Source organism: Coturnix japonica, chromosome Z (assembly GCF_054131305.1).
Source record: "Coturnix japonica strain WE chromosome Z, WE-NBRP24, whole genome shotgun sequence".
Classification (NCBI taxonomy): Eukaryota; Metazoa; Chordata; class Aves; order Galliformes; family Phasianidae; genus Coturnix; species Coturnix japonica.
This window is the reverse complement of record NC_140702.1, coordinates 1,782,536-1,795,234: the sequence shown is the minus strand read 5'-3', so window position 1 is coordinate 1,795,234 and position 12,699 is coordinate 1,782,536. Positions and strand designations below refer to the sequence as shown.

Below are 12,699 nucleotides of genomic sequence, written 5' to 3'. Positions count from 1 at the left end.
TGGGAGGTGTTAGGGCACAGCTGAAGAGCTGACAGACAAAGGACGTTTCCAAAGGAGGGTGCCAGATTAACTCTCAGCATTCTCTTGCGGGGCTCTTTGGGATGCTTCAAACCCATTTTCACTGCCTAGCTCATTTCTAGAAAGTCCAGTTGAGAAATGGTCACTTTGTCTGGGGAACGCCTCTATGCATCATGAATTAAAAATAAAATAAAATGTGCACGCGACCCTATGAAACTTACCTCTCTGCTCTTGTTGTCAGCCAGACACCTCAGATGAGCATGACGTGTCCCTGCTCCTGAATGAAGATCCACCCAAGTCTGTGTTCCACTCTGCTCCATCTCTGGGTCTAAAAGAAACACAGACAGAGATGATTACAAGATCCTTTGTGCAGATGAAAGCACAGAGTGCACACGAATTCTCTTTAGCAAGAACTACTACTTGAGAATGCATAGAATCCACACATAAATTTACTTTCTCTTTAACCCTTTTTCCTTTGTACATGATTCCACTATTTATACCCTCAATTAATGATTCATACTGCACATGATGTTATGATGTAGAATATTGACAGCAACAGCACAAAACTATGACAGAATCCACAGACAGTTTTTTGAGAGGTAGTATGAAAGATGAACAGAAAGGAAATAGATTCATTAAAATAACCTTGTTAATCCTCTCCCTGTCAAAAAAGGAAGACTTCTGGGCACTCTTACCAGCAGCTCCTAGAACACCTTGCACCACAAACTGCGGCACATACATTTTCTTCCCACAGGTCCCTCACCTCCCTCATTAGTGTCAGATTCACTCAGGTTAAAATACATGGATCAGAACAGCCATTCAGTTTTGCTTAGGCAGGATCCCACCGCCGGGATGTCTCCCAGTCCCATTCCCTGCTTTTCCCAGCACCAGTTGGGGAAAGGAACAGCAACTGACATCACCTACCCAGACTTCTGCAGGGCCTTCCATTCAGTCTCACATCACAGCGAGAAGCAGGAGAGCTCTCGTGGTACAAGAGAGTGGTGGGCTGGAGAAATAAAGGCTGCCTCTAAGATGGTGCTTCAAACAACATGTGGAACTGGACATGAGACATGAAAGACAGGGCTACATGTGCCAAAAGGGGGGAAGTTCCAGTTGCTGCAAGCCATCGAGGTAACCAATAGAGGGGCCCTGACTACAGCCTGGGCGGGGAAAGGGACAATAGAGTATACTGGGCTGTGTGGATTAGGTGGCCTGGCACATCTCAACCACAGAAATATAAAGCCTTGGTGGACACTGGTGCACAATGCACCCTAATGCCCTCAAGTCACCAAGGGACACAACCAATATATATCCATGGAGTGACCGGGGCTTCCCAAGAATTGACTATGTTGGAGGCCAAAATAAGCCTCACTGGTAAAAACTGGCAAAAATACCCTATTGTGACTGGTCCAGAGGCTCCATGTATTTTCGGTATCGATATAACTTAGGATAGGATATTTTAAGGATCCCAAGGGGTATCGATGGGCCTTTGGGATAGATCCTGTTTACACAAACGGTGTTAAGCAGCTGTCAGCTTTACCTGGTCTGTCAGATGATACTTCTGCTGTGGGGTTGCTCCAGGTAAAAGACCAAGTGGTACCAATTGCCACCAAAGTGGTACAAGACAGCAGTTCCGCACCAATAGGGACTCATTGCTCCTCATTCACAAGCTAATTCGCCAATCAGAGAATCAGGGAGTGATTAGCAAAACTCACTCTGCTTTTAACAACCACATATGGCCAGTGCGTAAAGCCAATGGAGAATGGAGGCTGACATTGGATTACTGTGGCCTGAATGAATTCACAGCTCCATTGAGTGCTGCTGTACCAGACATGCTAGAACTCCAGTATGAACTGGAGTCAAAAGAAGCTAGGTGGTTTGCCACCATTGACATTGCTAATGCCTTCTTTTCCATCCCATTGGCTGCAAAATGTAGGTCACAGTTTGCTTTTACCTGGAGAGCTGTTCAGTATACCTGGAACCATTTACCTCAAGGGTGGAAGCGCAGCCCAACCATTTCCATTGGTTGATCCAAGCTGTCTTGGAACAGGGTAATGCTCCTGAACACTTGCAGTATATTCATGATATTGTCGTGTGGGGCCATACAGCAGCAGAGGTTTTCAAGAAAGGAAAACAGATAATCCAAATTCTTTTGCAAGCTGGTTTTGCCATTAAGCGCAGCAAGGTGAAGGGGCCTGCCCAGGAAATCCAGTTCTTAGGTGTAAAACGGCAAGATGGGCATCGACACATCCCAGCAGATGTGACTGACAAAATCACTGCTATGTCTCCGCCCACCAACAAGACAGAGACCCAATCTTTTCTGGGAGTAGTGGGCTTTTGGAGAATGCATGTCCCAAACTACAGCCACATAGTGAGCCCCCTCTATTAAGTAACACAGAAGAAGAATAATTTCTCATGGGGTCCTGAGCAGCAGCAGGCTTTTGAGCAGATAAAACAAGAGATAGCCCGTGCTGTGGCCTTGGGGCCAGTACAGACAGGACAGGATGTGAAGAACATCCTCTACACTGCTGCTGGAGAGAAAGGTCCCACTTGGAGTTTGTGGCAAAGAGCTTCAGGAGAGACCCGAGGCCGACCCCTGGGATTCTGGAGTCGAGCATATAAAGGGTCTGAGGAGCGCTACACTCCAACTGAGAAAGAAGATCTTAGCCGTGTATGAGGGGATTCGGGCTGCTTCTGAAGTAGTTGGGACAGAGGTTCAGCTCCTTCTAGTACCTCGTTTGCCTGCAGCCCCCCCTGTCATGGACACAGGTAGATTTTTGTTTAAACCGTGACAACTACCCAGAATGCAGCATCAGGGAATTTTTGCCTAGAACTTTGGAGGACTATTTTTAACTCAGAAAGGTCAGAGATAGAAAGTTCACACTGATTTCTGGGTCACCAGCCTCACCTTACATCAGCATTTTTGGTTTTTAAATAATACATGAAGTTCTCAGTGGCTCTACTTGGTAGTTCTTTCCCTTTCCATGCAGCTCGCTCTGTGCATGGCTCGTGAACTGCTATTCAGGCCAGACAGCTGCAGCCCCAAAGACCTGCCATAAATGTACAAATACTACCAGGATAATGTCTTGGGAGTGGAGAAACAGGATGCGCAGTCACATGGCTCTCACACATACCTTGTACAACCAGCTTGGCTCTGGACTGGGCATCACCAATGTCACAGGTGTACACGTCACTGTCACTTTTCTCCAGATTTCTTATGGTCAGCTGCAGGTCTCGTCCTTTCTGTGCCATCTCGTATTTCCTGCCAGGCCTGAGCTCAGCAATGCCTTTCCTCCATATGACAGAGGATGAGCCTTTCTCGCTCTGACATGTAAAAACTGCAGTTCCACTTTCTTCAATTTGCACATCTGAAAGTTCCTTAATAATTAGCATTTTCTGGAAGGAAAAAAGGGGAATGAGGGTGTAGGACAAAGGGATTTGTTACCACAACAAGTCCCAAGCATACAGAGGTGTCCTGAATCTCCTTTGCCCTCACTTCTAGAACATCACATAGAGATTGAAAGAGTCTAAGAAGACCACAGAGTCCACCCATTTACATAGGCTTGACAGTTCCAGAAGATATCTGGAAAGTTCAATACCATTATACATGCGCTGGTAGGATCTCACTGGGAGCCTTGGATGATGATGCTCTCAGATGCACATGTTCTAGATAGGAATTTGTTGTACAGCTAGATGATGTGAAGGCCATCCCTTCAGCTTATACTTAGAGGATATTTGCTCCCACAGTTCCCTCAACAGATCATTCCTGATTTACTGGTAATGGAACAAGCTGTAGTGAGATGCCTATTTCCAACACTACCCCAGTGTTTTAGGTAGTTCTCACATCTGTGTCAAATGGTTCCTCCTTTTACTTATTTTTAAGAGAAATTCTCAGTGCTACAATGTTCAAGTAGAAGGTTGCTATTCACTTTAACCATATTATGAGTTAGCTCTCATGACAATCTTATCAGGAGACAGTTGAAGGAATCAGACCCAGAATCTCTCCCATCTCATTACCTTTCACAGACAGAGAGGCTTTGGAGGTTAGACCACGGGCAATAAAAACGACTTCCCCAGAGTCAATAGGAGTCACACTTTTGATAAGGAGAGTCTCTTACCAACCCACGTTAGAAGCTTTAAATCACCCAACACTTTCCACTCTGCTTCCATTCAGTGTCCACTTGAACTCATCAATGCTTTCATGGGACAGAATGCATTCAAAAGTGCAATCTTCTCCCTCCTGGATTTCAGTGTTTTTCAGCCGTTTGGTAATGCCAATATTCAGCTCTGGAAGATAAGAGATGGGTTAGTATGAGGTTTAGATGGAGAAAAGGCATTCGTGACCAATGTGAGTAGCAGTACTGGTGTTTGAACTCAGGATTTGCAGATCATGGCTGCGTTCCTCACTGATGTATTCTCTAAGACATTCTCCTCTCAGAATTACCAGAAAGCTATAAAAAAAAAGAGACGTGAATCTCTTGGCTTTGCTCTGGAAGAACTACAAGGAGAGCAGCTCAGTCCATGGAGCAGAATGAAGATTCAATGAGCTACAGAGGGAAAAACCTAACAGAGAGGACAACTCTAGGATGCTGCGTGAGAAAAAGGGTTTTGCCTATGACAAGAAATTAAATGTTTCTATTAGCTAATTTGTTACCATCCTACCCCTACTGGTGTTCAAACCATTTCTCCATTTTAGGGATGTTTAGAAAGGAAACATTTCCAGGACATTCTTGACGTGTTTTGTGATTTTCATGGCAAAAGGAGATACATTTACATCAAAAGCAATGGGAATTTTCCAGACATCACTGTGCTAAATTGCAGAAATACACTTCTATTGTAGAAACAATTAAGACTCGTGGGGGAATAGGTGTAAGACATAGTGACCACACTGAATGTGCTTTCAGCACTCCTTTACTTTCCACAGTACTTACCCTGAACGCTGACCTTTGACTTGGCAACATCAGTGCCAATATCACAGGTATAGAAACCTGCATCTGACTTCTCAAGGTCATGGATAAGGGGACATAGGGTCTTCCCAGACTGTACCAGCTCATACTTGTTGCCAGAAGAGAGCACAACACCGTCCTTTTTCCACACTGGTTTGACCTTCTCTTTAGAGGCTTTGCATTCCAATTTAATCACACCCTGCTCCTCACCAAAAACATCATCCAAGGACTTCATGAAGACAGCAGGCTTCTCTGCAATTAAACAGGTAAAACACAACAATGTGATACAGAAGTTGAGACATTTCCAGTTGCTTTCAGATTTTTAAAGAGGGATCAATAAATCTTTACCAGTACTGACGACAACAATATAGATACTAAAGCGGTTTCATGTCTGTTGACTGAATATGCTTTATGGAATTCTGAACTAATCAGTAGGAGAATACAGGGAACAGGAGGGACAGCCTGCATTGCCATGGGTGGGACTGATTTCATATGAAGTAATTGGGATGCAGCTCTTCTAAAGCTGGAGAGCTGGCATTGCCCTCACGTGGAGCAGAGCTCATACAGCAGGCCACAGGATTAAGAGGATAAGCTGCTGAACACTTTTGATTTTCCTGTTTTATTGACTCCTTTTATCTATCTTCTATTTCACACATCAGATGTTTATACTGGGGAAAAAACATCCACCAAATGCAAAAGAAAGGAGAAAGAGGAAATCCTTCAAACTCTGAGCGCATAGAGTAAAAGAGATTAATTGCTGGGGAGAGCAGATTAGAATCACAGTATCCATAGAATTGGAAGAGACCCATAAAGGCCATCTAGCCCAGCTCCCCTGCAATAAACAGGGACATTCACAGCTAGATCGGGTTGCTCACAGCCTGGTCATTAGATATTCTAGAGGCAAAACACACATTGAATGATCTCTCCCTGCAGTCATAAATCCTTGGAGACAACAGCATTGACACTGCATGCTACTGAAGCAGTAAAAGAAATTGCTCTTGTAACTCTCCTTGTGTTAAGTAAAATGATGATAAAAAGCAATGGAATGCTTTGGCAGGACACCAAAACCATCCTCCTTCGTTGAAATCTGCTGCAATGGAACCTTCCACTGGAAGAAAGCCCCTGATGACTTGTCACCCCAGAGAGGTGAGCTTTAGAAGCAGGATTGCTGCACAATAGAATGAACTGGAACTCCTTAGCATCTCTTACATCCAGGAGGGCTGTGATCAGACCCACCTATCACCTTCAGGCGCGCGTTTTCTGACACCTTGTCTGACTTCACTGTCACTGTGCCAGCATCCTCAGGCTTAACCTGCTTCATTGTCAATGTGCAGCAACTGCCAACGTTCTTGATGTCATTCTAATTGTTGGTGTAAAGGAGGTTGCCATTCAGGAACCATTCCACGTCCTCGTCATCATGGGACAGCTCGCAGGAGAAGACAGCAGAGCTCTCTTCTTCAATTTCCACATCCAGCAGGTGCTTTGTTACTTCTACATTGAGGGCTGTGGGGAAACCAGGTGAACTGTTACCACTGTTACTATAAGTCATACTGGGATGTGGTAGAATGGTTGGAATAGATGATCTTTGTGTAATCATCTATGTGAAGATAATACATTTATAAAGTTAGCAGGGGAGAACGGCAGAAATCAACCTCAAGAAGAGAAATCGGAGGTGAAATAGGACATGGAAGAGGCCACCCTCCCTGCTCATACCTTCAGCTGTCAGCGTGGCCTCAGTCTCTGCAATTCCTGCCTTGCACTTGTACACACCAGCATCATCGGGCTTCAGCTTCAGAATCTTGAGCTCTGCTGAATGCTTATCCCTCTTGATCTTGTACTTCTCAGAGGGCTCGATGGGTGTGTGGCCCTCGAACCATTTCACAACCTTTGGAGAAGGCCTGAAGTCACAGGACAGGATGACAGAATGACGTTCCAAAGCTGTCTTGTCCTCCAACTTCCTGGTGATTTGTATATGGTAATCTGCAAAACAGGGGTGGAAGAGAAGAAAGGATGAGGACAATTGGAAGAAGAGGAAAGTCTCTTGCGTCTATTCCATTCCAATTAATTTCATGTTCACAATGGTTCTTTGAACAACTCTAAAGGTAAAACAAACGATTGCCTATAGGGAATGCCACTGACTACATTTCTATAAAGTAATACTGTATATTATATACCAAATGGAAGGTCCAGCTCTTGTTCTGTGCTTATTAAATTGCTCCCAGTTGAGGCTTTTGTTCAAATAAGAGTGAGTTGAAAATATAACAAGTACTTTAGGATGTGAATGGAGACTCTTACACTGGGGACAACAGCAGATAAAAAGCCTGGAAGTTTCTTTCAGATGAAATCAATGACAAACTGCATCAAATTTAGGTGCTACCAAACTCAAACTTGTCTAGTTCAGAAATACAATTAATTCCACCTGATTTGACTTCTTTGCTATAGCCAAGGAGAAAACCTCAGCTCTGTAGATCTGAATAGTAAGCACATCACAACTATACAAGCAGATCTTTTACTGAGATGCAGCTGTCTCATTTAGTGTCCAACGGCTTTGAACTGGAAATGGAGCAGACCCTCCAGACACACACACAATATTTCAAAGACCCCAGTGAAGGAAGACTGTACATTAATTAATTCTCCATCTTCATGATGTAAACCAAGCCAGGATACGTTACCTCTGACGAGCAGATTGGCTGTGGATTTTGATTTGCCAATTGAGAACTGAATGGTGCCTGTCATATCAGTGGTGGTTTTCGGTATGGTCAGCCGGTGGATGGAGCCTTCTTGCTGCATAATCAAGTTTCTGCCAGCCTGTAAGACTTCCCCACGTAGATACCACTTGGGAGGTTTCACAGAAGGAATGGATATCTCGCATTCAAATTTGGCTTCTTCAGGCTCAGTCACATCCTCATCACACAGCTCCTTTACTAGATTAATGGATTGCTCTTTAAGAAGGATGGAACAAGAGAAAGCAGAGATTTAGAAGGAATGTAAAAAACCCTTACATTATCACCCTACTTACTCACGTCAGCATTACTGCACACGAACACTACACCTATCAGCTCAAAATGCCTTAAAAGATCATTAAACAAAGAATAGAAAGAAAGGAATGTTGTTATGAAGTCAGACAATAAGACTGACAACCTGAAGAGAGCCCAGATCTTCTGATTCCCAGTCCAACATCCAAAGCAAACCATGACCTTCCCATCCCGATATCAAACTCCTCGCATTACAAAATGGAATAGAGGCTTAGTGAAACACAGACATTGATAATTACTTTGGTTAAATACAGCAACTTAGCTCGGAAAAACAAGTTTTCACCTAGTAAAGGTCTCTGTAGCTCACATGTAATGACTCAACTTAGTAGAAATTCATTTTCTAGGATGTTCTTGCCCTTATAATTATAACAGTGGCAAAGCTGAGGACTGAACTCTTGAGCACTGTGCTAACTCAAATGTCTCCCTTTTCTTTATCACACTTAATATCATATATATACCCTAACATTGTATATATTAAAATAAAAACAAAACAAACAAAAAAAACAACCAAACACCTGTGCTCTTTTCAGACAGACAGAGAAGATGAAGAAAAACTCAAGCTATGTTTTTTATCCCTCAACGTTCACACACAAATATGAAGTCTAAAGGTAGAAAATCAACCTCCTAAGAAAATAATCTGTTTTACTTAGCAAAAGTAAATCCCAAAAGACAAAGTAGATATTTTGTGGGCAGAAAGGTAGGTAGGTAGGAGTTTTCATTTCAGTGAAAGGTCCTGGTGGTGTTTAACTTCCTTGACATTCAAGCAAAGGATGTTAGCTGGTTTAGAACACAAGATAATTTAAGCAAAATCGTCATCAGAAGCAGAATTACCTTTCACTGTAAGATGGGCACGAGATTCTGCCTTTTCTGCTACAGATTTTATTTCTGCTGCATCCTTGACTTGGACACGTGTGTAAGTCAGCGAGTAGGTCTTTCCTGAAGCAGAGAACCACAGAGTCACTAAGGCTGGAAAAGACCACTAAGGTCATCTAGTGCAACCGCCAACTCATCCCTACCAAACTGTGCTCTTGAGAGCAAACCCACAACTACAATTGGCTTCCTTGAGCAAAGAGCTCTGAGGCACATGGCCAGGCTGAGCATCATCCATCTGGTTTCACAGCATCACTGCCTGTTCTCTCATGTCAATGAAACCACCCATTCCCCCATATCCACATCCCACCAAAGCGGAATCTAAACATGGCTTCTACAACGACTGACCGAATGCGGCCACCGTCACCTTCAAAGTACCTGATACAGAAGGATCACACTCATTGTCAGACAAAACCTCTTTGGAGACATGAACTGACTGCCCTGTTCACCCCCACTTTGGAAAGAACTGCACTCATTTCCTACCTGCTCCTGGCAGTGTGGGATGGTGGGATAGCATCACACTTCCCACACTAAGCTTCCCACCGTGTCAATTGTTCCACCCTAACCTCAGTCCCAAAACAAAAGGGGAACTCCCTTCTGAACCTTCTTCACTTCATTTCAGATGTCCTTTCTGCTTCATCTCCAACCCACCCCCCACTCAGGAGAAAGATCCCCCTCTTACACCCTACCATCTTGCCGCATTCTGATGTTGTCATCAGCCTTCAGCTTGTTGTCATCTTTGTACCACTGGGTCTGAACCTCATCGTGTGAAATCTCACAGACAAAAGATGCACTCCCATATTCATTCACTTCCACATCTTCCAGTGGTTTAACAATCTTGATATCTCCAGCTGTGAAACAGTAGAGGTATATTTGTCAGGGTATTTCCAGAACTGAGTGCAGCATCTTTTCCTTACACATATTTGCATAGAAAATACGTAGGAGTATGTTTTACTGTAAACCATCATCCATTCCTGAGTCATTTCTCTATCCAACACAGTCAATGCATTATTGCCCTTGAACTGAAAGATAGATTTAATAGCTACAATGGAGCTGCCTGCAAACAGTTTTCATGGAAACCAGAATCTCATTTATTCTAAAACCTCTGGAATGAATCTTTAAGGTCATTTAGTTCCAATCCCCCTGCTATAGGCAGGGACACCTCCCTCCAGACCAACTCTTCTCCTCGGGGTCAAGGCCTCTCTCAAATCATACTCCTCTAAGCCTCTAAGACATCTTTGCTTCAAAATCCCTTGAACATCACACAATCCCTTTTAACTCTCCAGGTCTGCACTAATTTATGTCAGAATCAGACCATATTTCTGTGCTGCCATTTCCCTTTCCTTCTGAAGGGCCTGGATATAATTGGATTAACCTCAGGAGCAGAGTTCCTGCATAAAACAGCCAGTACTGAAACAGCAACCCAACCTGGTTGCAGACTGAGAGAGAAAATGAGAGTTCACCACTTGTGAATAATGAGACTTCTCTTATTTCCCTGGGAAGTAATGCCCACTTTTTTACTTTGACGGAGCTCCTTCCCATCGTAGAAGGGAAAATGTCAAGTCAGATCTCCATTAGTCCTTCTATCTCTGCACTGAGCAAAGGGAGCCTTTAGATCTATGCTTAATTCACCCACTCCCCTAGAATTAATGGAACTGTGCTTACTGGAACATATGCTGAAGCTTAAGCACAGTGCAGTGTTTTCAACATGTAGGAATGGCTATAGAACATGCAGAAATTCTGGCTGACCTATGACAGCTTAAAGAACTGCGGAGGACTGTTAACAAGCTCGTTTGGACATCACCTTGAATAAATGACGTTATCCCCAAGTAAGGGAAGGAACAGCTGAGCACCGTGGAGGTACACAAAGTGCCAGAGCAAATTCTCACACTGTCAGGTGCAAAGAAAACTGAGATTTCACCCTAAAACCCAGTTCACAACCAGGCTACAAAATCCTGGCTGAGAATTTCTGTGTTAGAGTTGAAGCTCAAAATGTACTGTACTCCAACCAACAATATTTTGTGCAGCAAGACCTCAGGAGTTCACAAGAAACCCAAAACAAACTTCCATTTCAACTTAATAAATGAACTCAGGACATAATAACAAAGATTGCTGATCTGGGCAAGTAAAAGAGCATAAAGAAAGGAGAACAGTGCAAAAGCTATCAAGCAAAAGCTCAGACTTGCATCCCTTGGAAGAGAAATAAAAGGCTCTCATTCATTTCCAGAGAAGTCAGAAAGGAAAATGCCATTACATGCCATACCTTGAACCACTTGATGTCCACGTTGGGCCTGGACAGCTCACACTCAAATGTGACCTTGTCCTTCTGAGTTACGCTAATGTCTGCCAATGGTTTGCTGCTTTTCACAGGCAATTCTGAGAAGGAGAAAGAAGGGTGTGGATTTAGTTGGGAATGAGGTCTCTAGGAGCAGCTGGCATAAGGAATAATGAAAGGTAGTGCCTACTCTCTATGCTTACTAGAACTTGTAATTAACAACAAAAAAACCTATTGTTTTGAGCACATTATCATTACTTGTGCTAGGGACAATCATGTTACAACAATCCTCTTGATATCTGAGGGCTACTCTGGTGGCAATGGCCCAGTGCATAACATTCTTTGCAGCTGGAAGGAAAGCTGGTTCTGCTGTTCAAGTCATGTGAGACAGGAGCAGATAATCACACCTTGCACCAACCAATACCTGTCACAGTGAGCCTCCCCAATGAATCCATGCCTTCTGCTTTAAAGGAAATGAGTCCTGCATCTTCAAGGGTCACAGAAGAAAGTGTCAAGGAATGTTTCTTCCCCTGGACACCCATCGTGATATTTGGTGCAGGCTTCAGCCACATGCCGTCCTTCTGCCAAGTCCCTTCCACATCCTCATGGGACACCTCCACCGAAAAGGTGACAGTTCCCTTCTCAGGGAATTCCAGGGGCTGCAGACCTTTCACCAGCTTCATCTGCCGCACTGAAAGACAACGGGGACAGGTTGGAGATCTCACACCAGCAGCTGAGAAATAGAATCACCAAAGGAATCAGAGAAAGGTTTAGGTTGGAAGGGACCTTTGAGATCATCCAGATCCATCCCCCCTCTGCTGTAGGCAGGGATGCTTCCCTCTACACCAGATTGCACAAAGCCCCATCCAGCCTGGCCTTGAGTGCTTGAATAGCATCAGGACTTCCAAAACAAGTTACTTCCCTCTTCCTCTCCCAGGTACACTATCAGCCAATTAAGCAACAACCTTTGCAAAGAAGAAAACTGGTTCACAACCAGGTCCATGGGTGCTCTTAAATGGATCCTTCCAGATGGAAAAAACATTTCAGGTGGCCTCCTAGATTTTACCCCTTTTTGTGTTGCACACAAGACTGAAAAAAAAATTACTTTTGCAAAGTTCTTCTTGTCGTAAGGAAACAAACATTTGGGGAATGGCAGAATGGGGTAAAATTTACCGTCACGTCAAAAAGTTTGAAATTTCACTCTCATGTTCTTGGTGTGTTTTCTGCTATAATTATTTGGACTAATTAAGCTTTTCCCTGATGAAAGCCTAGAAGTATATCACAAGAAGGACCAACTTACCCATGACCTTTTATTTGTCTTACTCAAGCATCTCCTCCTGACCATAACTGACAATAAAATATTCAGCCAGACTACAGGTTTGAGCAGCTGAGTTGTTTCTAGGATCTCCTGCAATCTTAAGCTTGGAACACACACTTGTCTTTTGAATAAGTGTCTTTTATAGTGCAGTAAAACAGCAGGTTTTCACTTGGCTATTCCTCATTTACCTTGCGCTGAAATCATTCTCAAACCATGTGCTATCAATCCAGGGAGAAG

General features: G+C 43.6%; 2 protein-coding genes across 2 annotated transcripts in view; one reads left to right on the top strand and one right to left on the bottom strand.

Annotated features, from left to right (window-relative positions):
• Positions 1-12,699, top strand: part of LOC107307464 (rho GTPase-activating protein 32-like) — a 173,932-nt gene that overhangs the window by 125,802 nt on the left and 35,431 nt on the right. The gene's annotated exons all lie outside the window — the stretch shown is intronic.
• On the bottom strand, positions 4,143-5,212 carry LOC146753379 (obscurin-like protein 1). The gene is made up of 2 exons (XM_085529650.1): positions 4,950-5,212; positions 4,143-4,305 (listed from the first exon to the last, which is right to left on the bottom strand). Exons 1-2 carry the CDS (start codon positions 5,197-5,199, stop codon positions 4,160-4,162), a joined length of 396 nt encoding a protein of 131 aa, XP_085385776.1. The 5' UTR covers positions 5,200-5,212; the 3' UTR covers positions 4,143-4,159.

Coding starts and splice junctions, on each gene's coding strand:
- LOC146753379 (XM_085529650.1), bottom strand. CDS start 5,199: ATGAAGTCCTTGGATGATGTTTTTGGTGAGGAGCAGGGTGTGATTAAA. Junction 4,306..4,949: donor GTCAAAGGTCAGCGTTCAGG/GTAAGTACTGTG, acceptor CTTATCTTCCAG/AGCTGAATATTGGCATTACC.